This window comes from Dipodomys merriami, unplaced genomic scaffold, assembly GCF_024711535.1.
Source record: "Dipodomys merriami isolate MVZ:Mamm:240054 unplaced genomic scaffold, mDipMer1.0.p SCAF_35, whole genome shotgun sequence".
Lineage (NCBI taxonomy): Eukaryota > Metazoa > Chordata > Mammalia > Rodentia > Heteromyidae > Dipodomys > Dipodomys merriami.
This window is the reverse complement of record NW_027205048.1, coordinates 6898458-6924266: the sequence shown is the minus strand read 5'-3', so window position 1 is coordinate 6924266 and position 25809 is coordinate 6898458. Positions and strand designations below refer to the sequence as shown.

At 40.4% G+C, this 25809-nt stretch overlaps 1 protein-coding gene across 14 annotated transcripts in view; it reads left to right on the top strand.

Moving 5' to 3' along the window:
• The window catches only part of Ablim1 (actin binding LIM protein 1), a 285103-nt gene that overhangs the window by 215539 nt on the left and 43755 nt on the right, over positions 1–25809 (top strand). For all 14 annotated transcript variants that reach the window (XM_069988085.1, XM_069988071.1, XM_069988082.1 and 11 more), the window contains exons 7-8: positions 21292–21379; positions 24564–24622. In XM_069988085.1, the coding sequence (XP_069844186.1) occupies positions 21292–21379; positions 24564–24622 (147 nt within the window). The remainder of the gene's footprint in view (positions 1–21291; positions 21380–24563; positions 24623–25809) is intronic.

Sequence of the window (25809 nt, the reverse complement as noted above, 5' to 3'; positions counted from 1 at the left end):
AAGGCTAGTGCTCTACCAGTTGAGCCACAGCACTATTTTTGGTTTTTGAGTGGTTAATCGGAGATAAGAATCTCATGGAGCCTTTCCTGCCTGGGCTGGCTTTGAACCACAATCCTCAGATCTCAGCCTCCTGAATAGCTAGGATTTCCGGTGTGAGCCACCAGCGTTTTGGCTTGCAATCTGTTTTTAATTGTTTAAGGACACCGCTGTTATTTGTTTTATACAAAGCATTTAGCTGAAAAAGTTTTCTAATTCTTAAAATGAGAAATGGTATCTGCTTCAGGCTCAGAGCTTTAGAACTTCAGGTTTTAGACATGATGGGCAGATACTTCAAACCAGGTGCATAAATTTCTGTTTTGGGAGGAAAGAGTGCCGGGGTTTAAACTGAGGACTTAAAATCTGCTAGTCTGTTGCTCGACCACCTGAGCTATGCCTCCAACCTTTAATTTTTGCTAGTTATGTTGTAGATAGAATCTTGTGGACTTTTTTGTGGGGGGTGGGGGGAGAGGACCCCGGCTGACTTCAAACCCCAATCCTCCTAATCTCAGACTCCTGAGTAGCTAAGATTATAAGCATGAGCCAATGACCAAGGGCTAGGGGTATGAGTTTCTTAAACCTGGAATAAAAAGAACCACAGATAGAATGACTTAAAAACAGCAGAAACATAATTTGCAACAGTCCTGGAATCAAAAGTCTAAAATCAAGCTATCAGCAGGGCTGTGTTCTCTCCAAGGCTCTGGGAGTGGAAACTTGCTTACCTCTCATGGCTTTGGTGGTCCCATGTGTTCCCAGGCTTGTGGCTGTAGATCTCCAGCCACGGTTTTCCCTTTGGGTGGAGTTGTTTCCTCCTCCACTTTCATCTTCAGTTCTTACAAGATACCAGCTATACTAGGTTAATGGCTCAACCTGCTCCAGTATGAGCTCATCCTAACAGCTTATATCTGTAACAACTGTCTCCAAATAAGGTCACACACAGAGGGTTTTATTTCCAGGAAGGGGTGGGGGGAACTTCCAAGATCTTTTGTGGGAACATAACTCGATCCACAACATCAACTGAAGCCAAAGGATCTTACATGGCTGTGACTAAGGGAACAAGGCCTCAGATGCCCATAGCATGCTCAAAGCTTATCTCTGTGTGTCCTTCACACTCACAACTCTGGGTCAGAAGAGGAAGGCTATAGCTGCTCAAATCAGAAAATCCTGGGAAGGGTCCTCTCAAATATCACCTGTTCTCTGCTGGACAATTCCCCCACAGCCAGGGCTATGGAAAAGAGTAGCAGCTTCCATTGGGAGAAGATGGGGCTCCTCCAGCAAGCAGAGTAGACTTGATGTGGCCCCTTGTGAAACTGTGAGCTTGACATTAACCCAGTCTACATTTTCATGAATTTCAGAGCATTTCTACTTCCTTTGAATGGATCCTCATGTCATGTGTTACTGTGGATGGCCTTTGTCTTGACTGGCTTTTCCTGAGACTTTGTATATGGGTTCCTCTTTTTCTGTTCCTAGGCTCTGCTCCTTTCAGGATCTAGATGACACATCCAAAGCTTGATTACTTTTATTTCTCTGCACATTTGCATTCAGCAAACACATGTGGTGTCTAGCAGTGTCCTCATCAATCCTTAAGGATGCTGTGATGGACAGACTTCAGAGGACAAGCCATTTTTCTCTCTTATTTTCTTTTTCAAGTTCAAAGCTTTAAGCTTTTGAACAGGAACTCGCTGGTGTAGGAACAATCCTAGCTGGTGCACAGAGGCCCAAGGGACGCATGTGTCTTGTCCTTTGAATGCCTTTCTTTGTGTGCCCTTGTGCACTCACTGTGAGAAAAGGCACAGTTTGATTTCAACTATAAAAATGAATCCAAGGACAGGACTGCAGAAAGTTCTAAAACAGCTCATATTTCAAAATTCTCATTGTACAGAAGTGAAATGTTGGCCTCTAGCTAATAGTACAAAATGGTTTCTATTCTCATAGTCTACTGTCTTCAGTTCTAGGAAAGCCACGTGTGATAACTAACCTGTAGATGTTCCCAAAAGATGTTCAGGGAGCCCCTGGCCACAACCAGCAATTCTTGGGTGTAGTCACTTGAGCAATGACATCATGTGACCACTTCTCAGGCTTGTCTGTGTCTTAGAAGTTTGTACTTGGACACACACTTAGCAGATCTCAGTAGTGAAGTCAAACCTACCAGGCACAAATCCTTGCTCTTTCTGACAAAGGGTGTATTTCTTGGTAGCATTGGGTTCATTACTTTTCATGGGGGAAAAAAATCAATTGCTAATTTTTTGCTAGCTCTGGGCTAGAAAGGAAACACTAAGAACTCATTTAGCAATTCTTTCATCCCTGGTTAATGAGGGGTGACTTTGGCTCTTACCAGTCATCAGAATTAAGTAAGGGATTTTGAATTCACACTATTCCAAGCACACCAGTGTATAGACCACGTTGGTCTTTTATTGTTGGTTATTTATTATAGGTTAGGAAGGGGAAGTAGAAACATATCAATTCAATGAAATTGCTGTGATGTGGTCTGACCAGCTTGGGATAAATTGAGTGTGAAATTATTACTACTGAATGCTGTCTAACCAGCCAGCAGGTTTGTCTTTCTTTGTTTCTCTCTCTCTCTCTCTCTCTCTCTCTCTCTCTCTCTCTCTCTCTCTCTCTCTCTCTTCCATTCATGATAATTCTTGCTTGATTTAAGAGGTAGTAAAATACTGACTGTTGCTGAAATAAAGCTAATTTTTCCTGGTCTGTTGCTGAAATAAAGCTAATTTCTTCCTGGTCTGAGTCATGATAGTATGACTAGCCCTTCTTAACATTTCTGTTTAATTTCATCACATTTATCAGTTAAATATACAAGAGGTAAGAAAGGAGCTTTCAGCTGATCATGGTAGCTGGAAAATTATATAGAAATGTAACTTTAAGTATAGAAATATGTGATAAGTTTCTTGAGATTTAGGTTTTTGTTTTTTTGTTTTTTGACTGGGGAGAATGGTGTGTGGTGTGCTGGGGGAAAGGGAAGATGGATGGAAGAGTATATGAGGGGTTATCTTTTTTACTGTAGTGAGAGTGACAGGGACAGATTCTTGACTTTTGGTATACAAATAACAAAAGTGTTATTCTGCTGTCTTTCTAACCTGAAGGTATAAGTCACTATCCATGAAATCTTCTTTGACCCCAGAATCCTAAATTAACCAACCACTGTTCTCTCCTCTTGACCCTGGGAAGGTTCAGTCACATGACAATGCTTACTGCACATTTACTATGCATATACTTTGAAAATGTAATGGCATATAAGACTACAGCCTAGAGCTTCTGTCTTCTGTGCCAGCAGGCCCCTGACCCCCATGAGGGCGTAGCATGTCACTTACACGTGCAAAGTACTCAGCACACAAACAGTGTGTGGGATTGTAGCCTATTTTCTTTCTCCTCTTTCCAGGAGAAAATATCCCTTTGTTCAGGCTCCCAGCTTTAATAGACTCATTACTTTTGGAGTAAGTAGCTTCCTCTCAGCCAAGTTCATCTGGATCATCTTGTGCAGAGCATGACTGGCCTGCAGCAAGGAAGTGGCAGCAGCTTAAGTCTCCTAATTAGACAGAAGGAAATTGACTCGTCTTGGATGGGGCTTGTCTAGGCTTTTGTGCTCCAGGAAGATGCTGAGAGAGCATCTGTCCACATGAGACTGGTTGATGAAAAGAAAGCAATGCCACCATATTCAAGAATGCCCAGAATGGCAGAGGGAAACTAGTGGTATCCAGCAGGAAAGGGACTTTTGAATACTATCTGATGGCCTGAGCAGCTGAAAAGGAAAAAAAATTAGGCCATACAGACAGCAGGTCTTTCTGCTGAGAATTGGGAATATTTTGTACAGGTGACTGGTTTGTTGCATAAGAAAGAATTAGAATTACCCTTTGCCAAGAAACACACTGGGAGCAAAATTACAGGAAATGAGACTACTCCAGAAAGAGTTCAGAGAGGTATGTGGAGAATTTTAAACAGGAAAATGTCGCTTAGAATAGAAGAAAGTCCCAGTGTAGAGGCAATAATACCACTTGCATGTAGAAAGAATTTTCTTCTTCCATCCATCTGTGACATTGTGCTTTCCCCAGCAATGTACTTACAGATTTTTGGTTTACTAGTCTGATGTACAATTTAACCTTTAAACGAGAATATTATATTTCATGCCTGTCTTTTGCTAGCTGATTTAATAATTCTATTGATTAAAGGCATAGTAGTTATAGTGTACATTGTTTTCCTCTGTCTAATTTATGCAAGGAAGATGTGTTAGCCCTTCTCACTTTACTTTTTTAAATAATGGTTATGTGCCAGTTCATAGCTTTTAGTTTATTTGTCTTCTTTCATAGAAAGATAGAATTTTGGATCTAAACCTCTACCCCACAAATAAGAAGGCTGAGTATGGAGAGCTCCAAGCTTGACAGGCAGGACCCAGCTTTCCTCATGCCAGCCTGGGGCCTTTTGGCCCTGTTGGCTCCTCCCTGACCATTGCACCCATCTGTTTGAATTCAGGCTGCTGAGTGGTGGGGAAGGGGGCCTGCCCAAGACACCCCCTTGCGTTTCATGGGGTGGAGGCTGTTGTAGCTGAGCTTTTCCCATCCTTATGTGGCGAGAGGAACCAAATTCATAAATACCAGCAGGGAATTCTAGGTTGTCCCCACCTCATAACTCGGGTGAGGCTGTTACCCTGGGCACAATGCACACCTTACTTCAGCCCTGGGCACTCTCTGGCACTTGGAAGGTTCCAGAATTGTGTCACCAAACCAGTGGGAACCCAGGGCTTACAAAATCAGCAGTTCCATATATGTGGCTTAGATTGACAACCTGGTCACGGTGTCTAATGACGGCAGAGTCCGTTCGCCTCTGGCGCCTGGGATTGCAGCCTGATGTAGTGGCAGGACACCCACCTGCACAGCAGCCCTGCTTGCCCTGGCTGCAGTCTCTGAGGCCACCCCTTCCAGAGGAAGCCAGAGGACCCGGGGCAGGGCAAGCCCCACCCAGCAGGTCAAGATCAGACTGTGAATTGTGTGTCTCTTTTTGTGCAATATACAGAAATGCTCTCGTTGTCATCGAGGGGGGGCATGCTCTCATTTGGGACACTGCCATGCTTGCAGACGCAGAGTCCTGTCGTGCACATCCCTTCCTTCTACAAGTTCATTTTTCAGTCTTTCCTTCCTCCTGACAATTAGAACCCATAGTGGGACACTGCTGAGAGCAGCGCCCAGTAAAACCTACAAATCTACTTGGTAGGTTTCCTGCTAGAAGGCACAGTTGTTTGTTAAAGGGGATGAAGTCCAGCCACAATGGGAGAGGAAATCAGACAAGGATGTTTGGAAAAGCAAGCTGTGTTTTTCTGACCACTCCTGCATTCGTTCCCACCCTCAAGGCTCCTCTAGCCCTGGGGAAGAAAAAATATTTTTAGTCTGATAGCATACTGAGTAGTCAGCTTAGAGCCGACCCGACCACACTGCAGTCCTGTAGCTCAGCAGCCTGCTTTTAGTGGAAACAACTTGAAAAGGATCACTCTGGACTCAAAGGGTGCCAACTCTGGAGAGAATCCTACGCATGTCCCAGATCCCAGGGAGCCCTGTAAGGTTTATTTTTGAGTGGAAATACTAAGGAAGGAAAAAGCGTATGGCCAGATAGGGAAACATTTGTCATTCCTGGGAGAAGCATTGATGTCACAGAGGTACCAGAACAATTAGAGTTTAACACCAATTGTTACACCCCACATTTGGGGTAACATATTTGCTGCATACCATGTGATGAATTTAAATATTTTATCTAGTGTCTAGAGTCCTAGCCACTCAGGAGGCTGAGATCTGAGGATGAAGGTTTGAATCCAGCCTTGGCAGCAAAGTCCGTGAGACTCATCTCCAATTAATCTCCAAAAAAGCTCTAAGTGAAGCTGTGGTTCAAGTGGTAGAGCGCTAGCCTTGAACACAAAAAGCTCAGGGACAGCACTCAGGCCATGAGTTTCAAGCCTCAGGACTGGAACACACACACACACACACACACACACACACACACACACACGCACATGCACACGCACACACACACAATCTCCATGTGTGCTATAATTTACAAAGCCATAAGTAAGATATTAAATAAGATATGAAATAAGGGGCTTGTCCTATTTTCCTGTCACTGCTACCAAATGTACTAATTGTATCATTAGGCCTCAGGAAGGGAGATTTGGATTGATTAAGTGATTGATTGACTGAATTCCTTAAAGCAGCAGTGGACTGTGAAGCAAGAATCAAAACCAAATAACCACAAGAAACCTTAAGATTTTTCTCTTGCACAAGAGGCCAAAAAAAGTTATCCAATTAAGGTTAGATTTCAGGCATGTTGAACTTAAAGGCAAATATTTATCTTCTGGTGTTAAAAAAAGAAAAGGAGCTACACCCTTTGACCTTGAGTATCAGGGTGTCTGAGTTTAGAAAGAAATTTGATAACTTTCTTGCCCCTTTCTTGGAATTACCTACTATTTTTTTTAAAAACCACTTACAGAACAGCAATAGCTACTTACACTTCTCAGTTCACAAGAAAATTCTAGTATATTCCAAGTCTTTCCCTGTCTAGTCCAACATGTTAAAATGACTCCTTTAAAGTTTTGTTCAGAGTTTTAAATACTGGGAAAGAAAGTTGGCCCAGAAGTACCACGTGTTTGGCAACCTCCTTCATTCTCTCCCTGGTCACAATACTCAAAGTGAATTTAAAAATAATTAACATGTCTTCTGTCTATACAACAACCTTGTAAAGTAGGCAGAATCAGTACTCTGTCAGCATTGTAGAACACACAGCTTCTAGTGAGTGAGATTTTTACAGAAAGTACATAGGATTGAGGGGCTTTAGCCAAGACAGCCAGTCGTTCTATTAAGTGTAGTACAGAGTCCAAGCTAACCTAACCCATTTCTCAAACCTTCACTCTTTTTCCAGTCCGACATTGCATGTGTGAATACTGCCATAGCATTATAATACAGTTAAATGAGCCAACTGAGCTCTTTTTCAAGAAACTCTAGAGACTGGGATCTTTTTCTCATCTATGATTTTAAATGATTGTTTTCAGTGAATTGCTATTTTTTTTTTGAAGGGTTGTGCTATGAAAGTCTCTTGACTTTTACCTGGATGGTTAACTTCTGTGCCCACTCAATAATTTATGGAAGGAAAACAAAAAGAGAATGTGTATTATGTATATCATATGTTAAGTATCTCAGTTTCTAAAGTGATTTCTAGTCTCTTTGAGCCTTGATATGTATGTAGCAGGATATGAGGTGGGGAGTGGACAAGTAACTAAAGCTTCCAGATTTGAACATTGACTTTATACCATTGGCTTTATACGTGTAGAGACATTCCATCTGAGCCCATAACAGTATAAGGCTAGTAATATACAATATGAAGTGAGTGAATTAAATGCTTTTTTACACATTCAGATACAAAACAAATGCAAAAGGTAATGTTTAGTAATGAACATAATTGTTAACAGGATTGACGCTTAAGCTAAAGGATAAGAGGAAAAAATAGGTCTTGTAGAAGCTACTAAAGTTCCCAATTTTCCAAACCCATTTCTTTTCTTCTTTTTCTTTTTTACTGGCTCAAATGGGCGTTGGGCATGATTCAAAAAAAAGTCACTTTCAAGGTTCATACAAACACTAATGCAGAATGATCCAGACAGAGCTTGCCGATTTATGTATTTAGGAATTAAATATGAGGGTTATTTGCATTCCGTGCGCATCTCGCCATCAGTTCAAAGGATTCTGCAGCTCACAACAGAAGGATGAGGATGAAAGAAGGATGGAAAATTGCTAAGTGGCATGCCACAGGCCCTGGGGTAATGGATACCTGAGGAGATTAAGCTTTTACTTACAGGCCATTTCAGAAAAGATAATTTACTCTACAAAGGTTAGAAAAACACTTTGGGAGTCCATTTGGCTAAGCGCTCTTACTGTGATTCTTCTGACTTAATTCCTTCAAATTCCTCTTGGATTAAAATGGTAATACAAGGCAAAACCCACTTTGGACAACTGTTTGACAGTAGCTATTGAAGCCGAACATAAACATACCCTATGACCTTGCCACATACCTTCTTGGGTGGATTGTGTGTGTGTGTGTGTGTGTGTGTGTGTGTGTGTGTGTGTGTGTGTGTGTGTGTGTGTGTGTGTGTGTGTGTGTGTGTGTGTGTGTGTGTGTGCGTACATGTGTCTGCAGTTGAAATAAAGCTGTAAATAACACAGCTGTAAAAGACACAGGCAGAAAATTTTGTAGCAGTAGAGGAGTCCTCTAAAATTTGAACTATTCACAAGTCTATTAAAAGTAAAATGAATAAATAAAATACACACACAAAGAAAATACTGCATAGTTATGACTTAGTGCAATATCCCAGATAACTCAGAAAGTATCAAGTGAAAAACCAAGTGGATCTGCTTCCATTTATGTAGTGTCTGAACACAAGCTAAATTAGGAGCTGGGTGTAGAAGTCAACATGATGATTAGAAACTCTGTCACTAGAGGAGTAGGTGAGGGTGTTTCGGAGTACAACTTATACACTCTTTCTTGATATGAACCCTGGCTATAGGTTATATTGCATTTGTTAAGCTTCATTGAGATGTATATGTATGATTTATACACTTTTCACAATGTATTATACTTTTAATTAAAAGACAAAATAGAAGCATATATAGTTTTCCATTCAAAGAAAGGGAAAAACTAATGTTGAACTGTCAATAGGTGGAGCCTAGAGTTTTTAAGTTGGTGAAAATATTCTGTATAATGCTGTAAGAGCAGATATAGGTCATTATCTATTTGTCCATACACCTTGGACAATACCAAGAGTTAACCCTGCTGTGAACTGCAGACTTGGGTGATACGTGTCAATCAAGGTAGGCCATCTGTTATGACAAATACACCACCCAGCTGTGTAATGATGAACATGCATGGGAACTCTTTAGTTTCCACTTAGTTTTGCTGTGAACCTAAAACAGCTCTAACAATGTCTTTGAGAGGGGGAAAAGGGCAGCATTGTTTGAGATAGCTGGTGTGAAAAGACGAGGTGTTCTCTATAGAAGTGTATTTTTTTTTCCTTATAACATTTGCATTTGGGCCCTCTCAACCAGTGGAAGTAGAGATAGAGTAAAAACATTGTTAAAGACTTAAAATTTGCTAGGTGTGGTGGCACATCCCTGTAATTCCAATACTTGAGACTAAGATAGGAGAATTATGGATTTGAAGGAGCCTTGACTACATATTGAGTTCCTATGTCAAAAGGCCAAAAATAAAAGCTAAAACAACTAGCTTTACTTTAGTTGTCTAGCAAATTGTGGAATTTACAAAGACTTAGTTGGTACAGTGAACTTTCATTTATAATCTCAAAAAAATTAACAGATGATAAAGAGTTATAGGCTATGTAAATTGCCTAGCAGATCTGGGAAGAGTAGAAGGGCTCCATCAAGAATCCAGTGGTTCTGAGTACTAACTCTGTGCCTTTGGACTGACCTGAATTCAGATGTCAGTCCTTAGGTGACTTTTTGCTTTCCTAAACCTTGGTTTCCTCATCTGCCAATGGGCATAAGACCTACCACACCATGTTGCTGGAGAACTAGATAGGGAAAAGGTTTACAATGTCTTAGGATGATGTTATCTGGCAACAAGTAAATACTTAAATAGTAAATAATAAACAAGTAAATAGTTAAAACCACAGCCTACAAGTTCATCTTTAATTTTTCTTTTAGCCACTATGATTGCCCATAAAATGGTTGCTGAATGACTTGTTAGAGCTATTCTGGTATGGTTCTGTTGGTACATTGATTCTCTAAACACTTCTAGAGACCTTGCTATGAAAGTAAGCTATCCTAGATATTAATATACAGATGTAGTCCATATCCTCAGGGAATTTAGGATCTAGAAGGAAAGAATTGGAAAAAAGTTCACCTAATTTGACTAGTAATGGTTGGTACTTTGCTACCAACTTATCTTTTGTTAGTTAATTTTTCCTAACAGCCCTACCAAGTACATTTCCTTATGCCAAGTTTTACAGATGAAGAAATAAGTCTAGAAGTGTACTTAAGGTCCCACTATTTCAAGGCCAGAATTTAGACCCTGGATTCTATTGGTTTGCTGGAAAACCCATCTTTGTAAAAAGCAGTGGTGAGAGAAGGCAAAACAAAACAGGTGTACAAACCCAAGGAGACAAAGTTAATTTCAAATACAGAGATTGATCTTCACAAGTTTTCGATTTGCATTTGGCCTTTTGTTTGTTTCTAGATGTCACCTTTTACTTTTAATTTCAAGTACAATGCATCTTGATCAGTATCACCCTTTTCATTATTCTTTCCCATCTCAACTCCATCCATCCCCCCAACTTACCTAGTTACATTTTCACATACATACATTGGATATCATGACTGAATTTTCCCGCCCTTCCTCTCTCCATCCATATCCCTCTCCCTCAGCATTTGGTTTTAATATGCTTATTTGCTCTACCTTGACATTTGGCAAAATATCCAAGACAGATGTTAATAAAATGTACTCTGCTTATCATTGTAGTGTCTTTCTAAATCATACAGGAATTATTTACCTAAGTGCCTAAGACTTCAGAAAGAAGAAAAGCAGTATAGTATGTACTGTTTTAACAACACAGCTGAATCTGTATTCAGAGATCAAAGATGCTTCCTGGTTCAAAGAGCTGTATGCCCTTCGTCTTGGCCTTGAGCTTCTTCGATTGCTGTGAAACAATGATAACACCCGCCTCCAAGAGTCACAGAAGAATCTAAATACACTAGTCTTAAGCAAAATAAACTCAAGGACAGTATCCAGGTCCTTGTATATTAGTCTGATGCCCTACTACTGAGCTTTACTCCCAGTCCAAGTCTTTGGCCTGTTTTTGACTGAGTTGTAAGACTTTTTTATGTAATCTGTACACAAATTACTTCTGAGATATATGATTTGCATATTTTTCCTTTGTCTATGGAAGATCTTTCCATTTTTTTGTTTGTCTTTTTTAAGTTTTAAAAATTATCTTTAAGTAGTTGTATGAAGAAGTTGCCATTTAACAAAGTAGTTTATGAATACAACACATTTTGATCCATGTCACCCCTTTCAACATTTTCACCCACCCCTTCTCTCCCCACCCTTCCCTCACTCTTATTAATTGTGTAGGATATACACCCCTTTCAAGTATTGCTTCTGGTGTTTATCTAAGGAATTACATTGAGTTCCCCCTGACTCTACTGCATTTCAGTTAATACATTTATACTTGCATACCACCCAATGTGGTATGCAAGTATATACACTTTATAAGCTAAATCTAGTTCCCACATATAAGGGAAAGTATACATTTTTTGTTTTCCTGGGCCTGACTTACTTCACTTGACATAATTTTTTTCTAGTATTTCCATTTCTTTGTAAATGGTACAATATCATTCTTTATAATGGATGAGTAAAATTTCATTGTATAAATAGATCACATTTTCTTTTTTATTTTAAGTACTGGGAGTTTATTAGACAAAAAGTTTCTTAGGGAGTATCTTCCTGCCTACCATGGCACTATAAGGTAGAGAACACAGCCATGACTTTATTGTCCAACCAGATGATAGCCAGATGACTTCTTATTTGAAAGAAGAGGGGACTCCTTAGATCACATTTTCTTGATCCATTCATCCATTGATGGGCATCTGGGCTGATCCCCTACGTTGGCTATGGTGAATCATGCTGCAATGAATATGCTATTTTCTTAATAATGTCTATTTAAGAGAAAGGGAATTTAGGGCTGAGGATGTAGCTCAAAACAAAACAAAGCAACAACAAACGCACCTTTAAAATATTTCATCATCATGAGAAAGGGAATTTAATCTTTTTTTGGGGGGGATTTAATCTTTAGCACATTCACTTTATCAAGATTTTCCTTTTATGGATTATGTCCTTGGTATATTATCCAAGAAGTCTTTACGTAAAACAAGATCACAAAAAATGTTTCCAGTTTCAAGAAATTTCATAAGGTTTGTTTTATTTTTTATTTGTAGGTCTGTGATCTATTTTGAGTTGAATTTTCAAGTGAAGTCTGAGGTAGAAACTTCATTGGCCAGGGATATCCAATGTTTCTATCATTTATTGGAACTATCACCCCCTTCCACTAAATTGCCTTGGCACTTTATTGAAAATCGATTGATCATCAACACATGAATTTATTTTGGACACTCTCTTGTTCAACTGATTCCAAAGGAAAGTATCTTACTGCTAAAACCATTGGTGTCTCAATCACTTTTAGCTCAGCTAGTAAGCCTTAAAATCAAGTCATTTAAGTTTGGTCCTACTTTTTTCTCCCAATATTTGTACCTTTCTAGGTCTCTTGCATGACCATAAAAATTTCACGATCAACTTGTCAATTTCTACCTATAGTCCTGCTAATAAGATTTTCACAGAGATTGTATAGATACAGACAGACAGACAGGCAGGCAGACAGGCAGACAGACGGATGGACAAGTGGACAGGCAGACAGGTGGATGGACAGACAGACAGACAGACAGACAGACAGACAGACAGACAGACAGACAGACAGACAGACAGACAGATAGATAGATAGATAGATAGATAGATAGATAGATAGATAGATAGATAGATAGATAGATAGATAGATAGATAGATAAATCGGCTGAAAATGACTAACTGGATCTGTCCTGGAAGGATGTGTACATTTACAGACAGCATTTGTTGTAGTACCATCGAATCCTTGTGAACATCCAACAGATATTTACCCTGGGATCTTGTACTTTTCATTTGTTATACTCATGAGGACAAAGGAATTGTTGCTCTGTCTCTTAGATTTTGAGCAGGTGGTCAACAGGAAGCAGAGCAATTGAAGCTTTTTATTTCTCTCTGACCTACTTTGTGTCTCCTTTAGAAAAACACTCTGCCACCCTTCCTCCGACACAGTGTATGTGTGGAGCATCTGTAAGCTCCGGGGCTGCAGTGGGCAAGGCAGTAAGGCTACAGGATGTTCTCATCTGTGTTGGTTGGCTTTGCACAGACTTGTAACTTGTCCTCTGGGCTTTGTGAAAGCTGCCCGGGTAGACTGATTTATTCACTTTTGCCCAGGATACAAATTGCAGGCCAAGGCACACCCTCATGATCCTGCCTGTTCATGCTGCTGCATCAGGAGAAAGGTCTGGAATGAACGAGTGTTCAGCTGGGAGATCAAGCTTGGCCAGTTGTAGTGGGAATCTCTCCCACTTCAGGGGAGAAAAACCCAGCTGCAAAATGGCTGCATCAGCCAGAGCCCTCGGCCTAGTGAGAAGCAGACTGGGCACTGCTCCTGCCATCTTAGCAGTATCTCTTTGTTCCTCCCTCTGGCTTCCTAATTAAGTTTTAGTCCACCCAACCTGGCAGTTTCTCAGTTCCTGGGAATCTACATAGACTCATTTTGGTGCCTATACAAAGGAAAAAGGCCAGGCGCTAGTTGCTCATGCCTACAATCAGCTACTCAGAAAGCTTAGAGTTTAGGGCCACAGTTCAAAGCCAACCCAGGCAGCGAAAGTCTAGGAAACTCTTAGCTCCAACTAATCAGAAAAAAAAGGTGGAAGTGGAGGTGTGGCTGAAGTGGTAGAGTGGCAGCCTTGATCAGAAAAGCAAAAGGACAGTGTCCAAGACCTGAGTTCAAGTCCTAATACCAACACACACACACACACACACACACACACACACACACACACACACACACTTATTCTTAGCCACACAATGAAGGGTGTTTCTCATGTAACACCCAAGTAAAAGAGTGTAAAGTTAAAAACTCCAACCTCTGAGTGTTCCCATGTGTTTAACCAGAACTGTATTTGGGAGTCTTGGGGACCAGTAAGTCAGATTGGATCCTTAAAAGCTACTACAAACCTAGAAAGGTAGGTTTGTAGTTTCCTTGTTTGTAGAATACATCCATAAAGCATCTAGTTCATAGGGCTGTTGTGAGACAAGTCACTGCAAGTATCTGATATTGTGCTGGCACAGAGCAAGGTCTTATGGGATTGCAGCCTACCATGGCTAGGTTAATGTAGAGTCAAGAGCCTTACCTCTTGTCTGGTCATCAGTGGCTCACACCAGTAATCTGGAGAAACAAAAGCCAATCCAGACAAGAAGTCTGTGAAACTCTCATCTCCAAAGTAACCAAAACTACCCCCCCCCCGCCAAAAAAAGAAAAACCTAAACAGGCTGGATGCATGACTCAAGTGTTAGAATGCCCACCAGGAGCAAGTAAGCTGAACAACTCAGGACACAAAGTTAAATCCTAGTACTGGAAAACAAAAACAAAAACAACTAACAGAAAAGAACCCTTTGAATCTCCAGTGACAATGTATGTGGCCATTTTTTTCAACCATTGAGACTGGTGGATCATAATTTTCCTTGTGGTCTAAGAAGGTCTCATTACCACAAACTTGCTTGGGGTCATTTAGGTGGAAAGGTTTTGATCCATTGTTTTTAAATCACCGTCTTCTCCAAGCAGGACTTCAGCAAGTCTTTCCTGAAGCAGTCAGGACACACTCTATAAAGGACAAAGGTCAACTTCAAGGGTTCCCTTCAGGAATAGGGAATTCTGAGAGAAGAAGAAGAGGAGGTTAGAAAGGACCATTTGCCATCAGAAGCTAAGTGGATTATCTGTGCAGGGATGGGCTCTCTAATCATACAAATTCACTCTACTCCCAGGAGCCTCTTCAGTTAAGTGTGGGGCTTAGTCTAGGCTTCAGCCTCACTCCTGGGTATCAGCCAGCACAGAGTCATTGGCTACGCTCCATTCTCCATCAATAATGCCCTTTCTCTCTCTGACTGGCCGTTCACCCTACTCAGTGGCTGGGTAGAGGTATAGGGTTTCATAAAGAAATACAGAATTTCATATCTGAATGGGAGGCTAGATTGTCCAGTCTAGCACTTCACACTTTCAGATAAGGGCACTGGGGCTCTCTCTGGGGCTCTCTGGAGACAGTAAATAAGGACATATTTGAGACCCTGTGGGTAAGAAGTTAAGGACCCCTAAACCCCATGATAGAAATCTTGGAGCACTTTCCTTGTACCCCATGTCCACAAGGAATCCAGAATTAATTTCTATTCCTCCAGACAATGGGTTCCATCAAAAATCTGATGATTTATTTTAAATTTTTGCCTCAGAATAGGTGTCATTTCCCTAGAATTGCATATTCAAGTTCATACTTCCAATTAGAGGTTAACCAAACAATATTAATAATCACCAGCATCTGATTTAATCCGTGCTATTAAAGAAAGCGGTATTTACCACTCTGAATGTGTAGGCTCATTATGAAAACTCAGCTAAAATAAGCTAATTGTTTGTGGAGTTTAATGCCAGAATATCTTCTTTTAGTGTGCATTTTTAAAAATCTATGAAAATGAGGGCTGGAGGATGTTGCTCAAGTGGTGGAGCACCCGTCTAGCTTGCAAGAGGCCTGGAGTTCAAATCCTAGTATTACCAAAAAATAAGTGAATTAAATTAATATGTGAAGATATCAAAATGCAACTGTAAGGTTTTTAAGTAGCAGGTACGGAGATGGTGGAGAATAATCATGCCGCATCTCTGGTGAGCCCTAGAGGAACTCTGACCTCTCAAACTCAAGCATAGCTAGACTGGGAGGTTGTATGCCTCAAGCCAAGGGTCAGGTAAACCAAGGCTCAGGCAACCTACCTGCTGCAACAAAGCTGTGCAAGTTTGCAGTTAATCTTCAAGATGAATCACATTTATGATCTATTTCTTAGATGAGCATGGCTTAGCTTTTCATTTGGCTCCTGATCTAAAATAAGTTCCCAATGCTTTTAAAAAAAAAAAAAAAGCCTTCATTTGAAAGGATTTTGATTTAGCCCTGTCCAGGTTTTTGGTTCGTTTACATGGGACTAGGTGTCTGTGTTCAGCTCTGCTACTTTCCTGTGGAAGTGTCAGATACTTTCCTGTGATACTTTGTCTGTGAACTGTCACAGACACCTATGGAAGGAGAAATAAAACCAGAGTAACTCACCCATGAAGGGAGGGGCTGCCTGGACCTTGAGTTCCTGACCTCCTGGCCCCGCAGGCCTGCACTGTTCTAGAAAAGCTCCAGTGATGCTGAATCTCTTGACATGACATGATTTGTTTAGCACTTGGGATGGAACAAGCACTGAAGACTAATGTCTTCTTTCTTAGTGGTTTTTTTGTGCTGCTGCTGTCACATGTCCCTGTCACATGGGGCCTTGACATGGCTTCTATCCATCTGTATGACAGTTCACACACACACACACACACACACACACACACACACACACACACACACACATCTATGCCTAGGAAAGGGCATGATGGGAGGGACCTTTCACCGGCAGCCCAGACCACACTCAAGGCCTTCTTACGTGCTTGGTCCTTGGACCGCCCATGGGCTGAGTTATTAGATTGTTGTTCCTGTCATCATTACCACTAATTACTCTTAATTTAACAACACCATGAGGTAGTTCCAGCAGTAGAGTACCGTCTGATTATTAGCTATGGTACTAGTGAGCCAGTGAGTGTGGTACAAGCACCCTGCATCAGACTTGTGGGATGCTATCCAGGTCCCATCACTTCTTTTCTTTTTTTTTTGGGGGGGGGTCCGGTTGTTAGGCCTGAACTCTGGGCCTGGGTGCTGTCCCTCAGCTTTTCAGCTTAAGGCTAGCACTCTACCACTTGAGCCACAGCGCCACTTCCGGCTTTTTTTTCTTTTTGCTTATGTGGTGCTGGGGGATCGAACCCAGGGCCTCATGCATGCAAGGCAAGTGCTCTACCACTGAGCCACCTTCCTAGCCCTAGGTCCCATCACTTCTAATGGTGTGGCCATGAACCTGGTGTAGATCAAGTGGTAGAGTGCCATGAGTTAAAAAGCTAAGTGAGAATATGAAGCCCCAAGTTCAAGCCCCAGTACCAACACACACACACTACAAAGTTCCAAGAATTGGCCATTTTCCCAAGGTCATATTATCAGTACAGTCTGGGGTGAAAACTCAAGTTCAGTTGTCATGACTCCAAGAGACACCGACTTTCTCTTTTTGCTTTTTATTCTCTTCTTACATAGTAACATAAAAATACATTATTAGCTGGGCGCCAGTGGTTCACACCTGTAATACTAGCTGCTCAGGAGGTTGAGATCTGAGGATCACGGTTCAAAGCCAGCTCAGGCAGGTTCTTATCTCCAATAAATTACTCAAAAAGCCAAAAGTAGCACTGTGGCTCAAGTGGTAGAGCGCTCACCTTGAGCTGAAGAGCTGAGGGACAGCGCCCAAGCCCAGAGTTCAAGCCCCATGACCAACAAAAATAACAACAACAACAACAAAACAAAAACAAAAACATTCTTGATGTGAAACAGTGATACAAAGACAGGTGTCTTTGTAGCTCCAATCTCTCTACAGAAGTATAGTGAATATTCTTTCTACCTTCTCCATGAAGGGCACAGGTATAAGGTCAATATATACATATAACATATACATGATATAAATAATAATGGGAGTGTCAGCCTAGAGGATGAGCAAAATGTTAAGGCACTTAACATAGTACCAGGTATATACATATACATAATATAAATATAATAGTGGGAGTGCCTGCCTAGAGGATGAGCAAAAGTGTTAAAACACTTAACATGGTGCCAGGCTATGCACAAGTTTCATCAGTCTTCTCCTCCAGTAAGTGAAATTATTCACCCATTTCATAGATGTGGAAGCTGCAGGTCATGAATTTGTCACCACACAGACCCAAAGAATGCTGGGTTTGAATCTAGTCAGACTTGCCCCATGCCTCCACACTTGGGCCAGAATTTTATGTGACTAACAGGCATTATTTTTCTGCTGGATTTTTTTCTATTGTAATGTTTGAATAGTTTTGAATTCTTTTCATCTGAGTATGTAAAGTTTAATTCATTCTTTTATTAGCTACATATTTTTCAATGTCTTATTTAACTTCTTCCTGATTTGAATTGCTGTTTCTTTGTTCTTTGGTGTGATAAGTAAGACAGTAAGTAGTAAATGCCGTTAGTGCATTCACTCTTGTGCATGTACGTAAGAAACACCATAAATAGCTTCCTAGAATTAGAATTGTGGGTCAGAGTGTATGTGCATACTAAATTTTAACAGACCTTGTCAGTTTCCCTTTCAGGAAGGAATCTGGTCACCAACAGTGTGTGAGAAACCCTTCTTGTTCACAATAATCATGTTTTTATCTTTGCCAATTTAATGAACAAAAAAAAATCTTTTATTTTTTCTAAACTGTATTTTCCTGAGTCAGAGAAGGGGATGAATAAATTGTTTGGATCATTAATGTTTTTCATTATACATATTCTGAACATGTCACTGAATAACCCTTGGCCTGAAATATGTGGGGAAAAACCTATTATTCCTCATTTTGTGTCTGGAGATTTTTCACTTTTGTACACAGATTTGTCTTTGTTGTTTCTAGGTTGTACCTTGCTTCATATATTCCACCTCTCCCACATTATTTTAATCTTCTATATTAGTTTTCTAATAGTTCTGTAATTTGATAGCTTATTTATAAAATTACAGAAAATTTAATTTCTTTCTTTATTTTTTTTTATTGTGAAAATACTGTACAGAGGGGTTACAATTACATGGGCAAGATAATGAGTACATTTCTTATCAAGCATTGTAGCCTCCTCCTTTGTTTCCCCTTCCCATCCCTTCCCATCCTCCCCCAACCCCCCTACCTAATCCTCCCCGCCCTCCCCCACCAATGTTGTAAAGTTCGTTTTTGACATAACGACTTGTACTTCTCATTGTTGCAATGGGTCCACCTGTATCCCTATTTAAACGATTTATTTTGGCTTTGTAAATTCTCTGAAATTTATTTTTGTATAGGCTGAGTTAGGGATCTATATTTACCTTTTTCTAAATGAAGAACTGATTGTCAAATCATCTGTCATTTCATTTGAAATATTACCCTTAGGGTCAACTAAATTCTGCATATTTGCCTGTACATCTGGTTCCTCTCTTCTCCATTGATTTATTATTTTTTTACTCCTATAGTGGTGTTGGCATACTTTAATTATTTTAGTCCTAGAATAAATTTTATATTAGAAGGGGAAAGTTCCCTCTCATTACTGCTCTCTTTGTGAAAAAATACCCTTGCATTTTGATGCTTTTGTTTTCTTCTTTGTGAACTTACAAAACTTACAGTCTTCAAGGTCTATATAAGGAGATGATTGGAGATGTATTGCATTAATAGATTTTAGATAAATTAATATTTCTTTACAAGATTTAATTTCTCCATCCAGAAATACTGCCTATTGCTATTTAAGTCTTTAATATCCATCAGCTGAGTTCTATAATTTTCTTTATATAGTTCTGGCACTAGGAAGGAAGTTTACTAGTTATTATTATCATTTGGGCCCTATTGTCTCATTACCCTTATTTAATTTTTCATTACTAAAGAATGATAAACCGTGGGGGTTTTAGGTCCATGTCTTATGTAACCACTTGACTTGAACCCTTTTATTGGTGATCTTTGTAATTGTTTTTCTTGACTTATCACGTTGGCTGTCACCCAGACACCTCTAATGTTTCAAACTAAATACAGTGAGTATACTTTAGCATCAGCTTGAAGAAATTTCTTTCCATTTCTAGTTCACTGAGGGTGTGCTCCCCCCCCCCCCCAACAAGCCATACCAGATTCCTTTCATTTATATTAACCTTCAGAAACCAGAGACTGTCTACCTGGGAAGGCAGCAGTGACATCCTAGTGAAGCCAGCCTGCTTGAGAATTAGTAAAATTGTCTTCTGTTTTTAAAACTCACATTTAGGCCTAGATGTTTGTGGGCAGAAGCTACTGATATTTTTCTATACTTCTCTAACCATTCAAACTCTTATACCAACATCACAAAGAAAAAATAACTTTAGGAGATAAGTAAAAAAGTAGCAGATAAGTACAAGACCATAATAAATCAAAATTTCTGGCAGATCCCCTTGAAAAGATATTTGTTTCATTTAAGTAACTAGGCTGAGCACCATGTAATGCTCTGGTGGTTAAGGGGCTTTTGTAGTTTCTACAGAGAGTGTGAGAAAGGAATCATGACCAGACCTGACTTCCTGTTGTAGTTTCACAGGGGTACAGGAGCAGGAAGCAGCTGCTTTGAACTTTTTCTCAGCACTACCCTTGCATGCCATTAGTGCAAAAGAAATATTGTCACACTAGACTGGCAAAGTTGATTTCATTGCAGAGTACATTTGATTATTTTTAGTTGGTGATGATTTTATTTTTTAGTAAGTTCTGAAGGAAAAGCTTTTGCTTTTGTTAAGCTTGCATTGACTAATGTGATATGGCACTTGTCTAGAAAATTATCCTTGTGTCCAGTGACACTCTGCTTTGGGGAAGTCAACACCTGCTGTGATGGCATCTGTCATATTTAGAAATGTGAGATGCCAGAGAATAATGCAACACCACCTCAATAAAAGGCCTCCTTAAGAAAACTTAATAAAAGACATTGGTTAAAAAAATGCTGTAAGTAGTATAGGAGAAATTTTTGAGCTGGTAGCATGGCTCAAATAGTAGAGCATCTGCCTAGCTAATTTAAACCCCAGTACTGCCAGAGAGTGAGAAAGAAAAAGGGAGGGGAGGATGTGAATTTCTTCTGATACAAAAGCTGTAATGAACTGGGTGCCAGTGGCTCACACCTATAATCCTAGCTACCTAGGAGGTGGAGATCTGAAGGCCTTCATTTGAATCCAGCCTAAGAAAACAAATCTAGGAAATGAGCAAAAAAGCCAAATTAGAGGCCCTGGATTCCATTCAAACTCTATAGTACCAGGTATCTTTACTACGGGGTTTTCTTGCCTTAATATAGGTTGGTTAGATTTTATTTTCTGATTGTTTAACCAAGAAAGCAAGACAATAAATGCAGGGATCATTCATCTTTATTGGTTTAGTGTAGACTGCAACATAAATCCAGATGCTACTATCTTAAGGTGGATTCTTGGGGACAGACTCATCTCAGGCTTGCAAAGTATAGCAGGCAGCCATCCAGGAAAGCCCAGGTGATCAGAGTAGTGGAAGTCAGAACTGCCGAGACACCCAGCAGCCTCATCACGTTGGGTGTGAACAGCAGGTCTTTGTGCCCCTCCCATTCCAGAGAGGTTGACTTTGACTTGGATTGTTTATATGGGAAGTTTGGTCCACCACATGATTATTTTTCTTTCTTGGTATCATCTTTTCAGAATCCCCTAGTCCAGGAAAAAAAAATCTGGGAGGCACGACAAGGACTAGACTAAATGTCCCCTTTTCTTTCACAGGCAGGTGACAAGCATTATCACCCCAGCTGTGCACGATGCAGCAGATGCAACCAGATGTTCACAGAAGGAGAGGAAATGTATCTTCAAGGTAAGACTCTCAAGTGTGCAGTGATGTTTTCACCAGTTGGGGAAAAAGAAAAACGTTGCAATGTTTGTCAGATTGTTTTGAGAGGAGGTGGTGGGTGTTTTATTAGCTGCAAGGCTACCCAAATCCAACATGAAAGTGGCCAAAAATTATCTCACATCCACATTCATCAGCCAAGCAATTGACACACTGGCGTGGAGCCCCTGAGCTGTTAATGAAAGACTGAATTGTGTTGCTTGCTTGGAAAGGATGGATAACATGTGAAGTTGGATGCTGGGCTTGAGGGTGCAGGACAGGGAAGAGGGGTTGGGAATGAAGCCCAGCAATTCCTCCTCTCCAACTCTTCCCAGAAACGTGTTTGGGAAATCAAAGATCAAAAGAAAGAAAACACTTCTAAAAGCCTTGCTGATTTGATGGCTACTTTAGATTGTCCCCCCTCCCTCCCCTTTACAAGCCTTTGAGGAGCAGTATTATCTAAAAGTCTGTAAGCTTACCCTTCTCTGGGGTTGCAAAAAAATAAGGTCTTATGTGTGAGGAGTTGCATCACACACTAAGATTTCATCCCACTAAGATGACATACTTTCTACTGAGACAGAGAATGAGAGGGAACACACCCAAATCTCTAAAACACAAATGAAGAAGTTTCTGGTGACAGTGAAGTCCGTTCCAGGGAGACATTTGATTTTTCCTTATTGAAAATAATTTTGAGGAATGTTCCTCACATAAAACCATACTGAGCTTTTATCTCCTCTAAAATTCCAGAACTTCCCCAGGAAGCTGTAGATAGCAGATTCTCTTTTAGGCTAAATGGCACCATCTGTGCAAGCGTTTTGACTATTTTTAGTTGGGGAAAAGAGTCACTAATTAGACGAAGGTTTATCGTAGAGCCATCAAGGACTGTGAGAACGGTTGATCAGTTGATCGTTGGGTTCTGGTAATTAATTACTGGGTCTCATTCCTTTGCATGTCATTTCTCTTTCCACAACACACTGTGTAATTTTAATGAAGGGTTTGCTTTGACGTCCATTTGTGTGTGTGTGTGAGTGTGTGTGTGTGTGTGTGTGTGTGTGTGTGTATGCGCGCGTGTGTGCGCGCGCAACTAAGAAAAGTCTATAGAAGCAGCCTTGGCTGCTGCTCACTTCTTTGAAAATGCGGGTGAGTTAGGTGGCAGCCCAGGTCCTTTTAGCTTTAGCTTAATCACTATAAGACTGTGAGGAGACTCATCACTAAACATTGAAGAGCCCCAGAAAGACAAATGGCTTGTCTTGGTGGTCTCATGAGGACTTCAGAGGATACATTTTTCCCTAGGATAGGCTATCCCTTGGCAGTGGCAATAGGTATCACTTAGAATTTTTCTACCCAAAGCAGATTTTTTAAAGATATATTTTTTAATATATCTTTAAATAGCTGTACAAAGGAATTTCAATTCAACCTATCAATTTTGAGTACAACGTATCTTGATCAGTGACACCCCAGATTGATTATTCCTGTGGCCTCCAGAGCTGCTTGTAGATTTTCATGTCTGCTGCAGCACTCACAAAGCAGGCATCCGAGTGCACATCGCCTTGTATCAAGCAGGAGCGGAGATTTCCGGTATTCACATTGGTTCTGGAAGCTGTTAATCTGTATGATTGCAGGGAGAGCTAGTTGGTAAGTACTGTGTTCATATATGGGTTTGTACAGATGTGGGGAGAGGCAGAGAACCCAAAGGAATGAACACTTAGAAACTCAGAGGGGTTTCGAGCCATGCACACAGTACTTCATAAGATGGGCTTTGTTCAGGGGCATGGGATGGTTCTGCATCTCTTTCAGAACTGGACACCTCCATCTTCTAGTGCCTTCACTTGCTTGGAGGGTCTGAGCTTCCGATGACAAGGTTGACTGTGCACAAACCCCATGCTCTGGCCAGTGCCTCCTGTTCTGTAGCACCTTCCAGCAAATGCTTGTGGCCTGGACCTGACCCCTTCACTAGCTACATTAAGAGATTTCCTGTGCTTTGTAGTCAAGCCTTTGAGTTAGGGCTGAAGGGGCCTGTAGGTATGTCTGGTTTTGCTTTTGCTTTTTTTTTTTTGAACCTGTGTGAAACAAGATAAAAATGATGGAATATATATATATATATATATATATATATATATATATATATTCCTTGTCATAAATTTGATAGTATTTTAGTTTATTAGTATAAACAGTTAATGTGGTAATTTTTCCACTACACACAGGTTGCTGCTTAAAGAGATAAGGGCTAAATCCTGACATATTGAAAGCCTAATAATGCTTCTGCTTCTGCTTCTGCTGTATTTAGACCAGTAGTAACTCATGCTGAGTTTCTAAGTGTTCATTCCTTTGGGTTCTCTGCCTCTCCCCACATCTGTACAAACCTGTATGTGAACACGTACATACTTACCAATACATATTTACCAACTAGTTCTCCCTGCAGCCATACAGATAACATATATTACACATGTGGTCTTTCAAAATCATAAGGAAGGCATTGGATTCTTAAGAGCTCTCTATTGAGGTTGTTTTCCTTAATTCTGTGATGCTGGTACCAAAGTACATCAAAATGTCTCATAGTCCAAGAGAGAGTGACTGTTGACCCAGGAACAGGAACTCACAGAAATACTTACTTTTTCTAGTTTAAAAGCCAATATTTCTTTTAGTTAATTAAAAGGTTTATAATGAGGCTTTAATCTTTCTACCAGTTATTTTGAGTTCCTATTTGTGAGCTGCTAGAGAACTGGGTCACTGAGAAATTGAGTTTGGGTTCTAGATTTATGACAACTAAATTGCTTGGTTGTTTTGACGTTATAGAAAGTTGACTTTCGTCCCTAACATTAACGTAGATTGTAATAAGCACTTAGACATTGTTTGTAAAGGATAATAATATGGCTTTAAAAAGAAGGGAAAAAAGACTGTCTGGACCTAACTATTTCTTCCATTAAAATACTTTTGTTTTAGTTAGTTAGTGATCTCTGTGATGCAGAATTTTTCTCTTCAAAGAACAAGCTCAGGCTGGACAATGAAAACTCACCTGGAGTGGGAAGGTATTTGATTTCAGTGTCATGATGCTCTGACTCTTTCCCACCATGGAGAGAGAGGAAAGTGAGCCACTCTGGGAAATCTGTTGAATAGGACTATGGCTTCTTTTCACTTGCTCTGCTCTTGAACAGTGAATTTGTCTTTCTAGGTTCCACTGTTTGGCATCCCGACTGTAAACAGTCTACCAAGACAGAGGAAAAACTGCGGGTAAGAAAACCATCAGAACCATGATGCCAATGGCATTTGAGCCCATAAACTTAATAGTTACTAATTATCAGAACTAGGCTTTGGGTGAAATTACCTTCTACTGCCTTTCTTTTCTCTCCTGATACCAAACCAAGTACAAAGATCATTTGGCTAGCAGAGAGATTTTTTTTCCTACCTTGAATTGGTCATTGTGGGGTTTGTTCCAAATAGTTGTGTTTTAGACAAAGTAAGCCTTGCCTTACTGGTCAGCTTCTTAGGAAAGCAATAATGGGAAAAGTCTATATAGATGGGGAACAAATGATCATCAAGCAACATCTGGAGACATCCGTGCTAGAGGTTTCTGGATTTTGTCCATGATGCACCAGCTCCAACCCCAACTCTGCATTCAGCACTCAGTTCTTGGGATATTAGATTGGTCTCTCAAATCCAATTCACCAGAGTGGCCTCTAGTTCCAAAAAAAAATAGTTGTTAGTCAGATACAACCTTAGGGGAAAACAATGATTCATCTAACAAGTCCCTGGTCAATGTTCAAAAATGTCTCCAAGGGGCAACCCCAGTATTTTACCTGGGCTAGGGACTTTTTTCCCAGAGTGATAATCAGACTTAATTCCAGTCCCTCTGGGTAGCTAACTTCATGGTACCCAAGGAAAACCTGGAGTTCAACTTCATTCCACTAGCGGTCTCCATGAGAAAGAGTCTGGCAGCACCATAGCCTGTTCCTTGCAAGAACCAGTCACTGACATGCAGTTTCATGGAGGGATGGCTTGCCTTCAGAGAAAGGATGATCAGATGTTCAGGTGCCTTTACCAGCCACCTCACGAAACACAGCTGTTATTTCCAAGTTTCTTATCCTTACTTTCTTCACTGAAATGCATGCAAGGGAGCTGCCCACTCCCTTCGACTATATCCATGATTTAGATGTGAAGAGGTAGACACCTTACCATTTGGATATTTTAGAAACTTGTCCCTTGCCTGCGACCTATACAAAAGAAGTTCTCTTAGAATTCACAGTTTTTATGAGCAGGATTTCAGGAGAAGAAAGAAATTCTTTAGCCCAGAATTATCAAACAAAGATGGGAAATGACAAAGGAGCAGTTTGTCCACCTATCTTGGGATGCTTTTGATCTTTGTCTGACATATACTTGAGGGTATGCACGAATGCCCTCCAAGTCCAACCACCAGACAG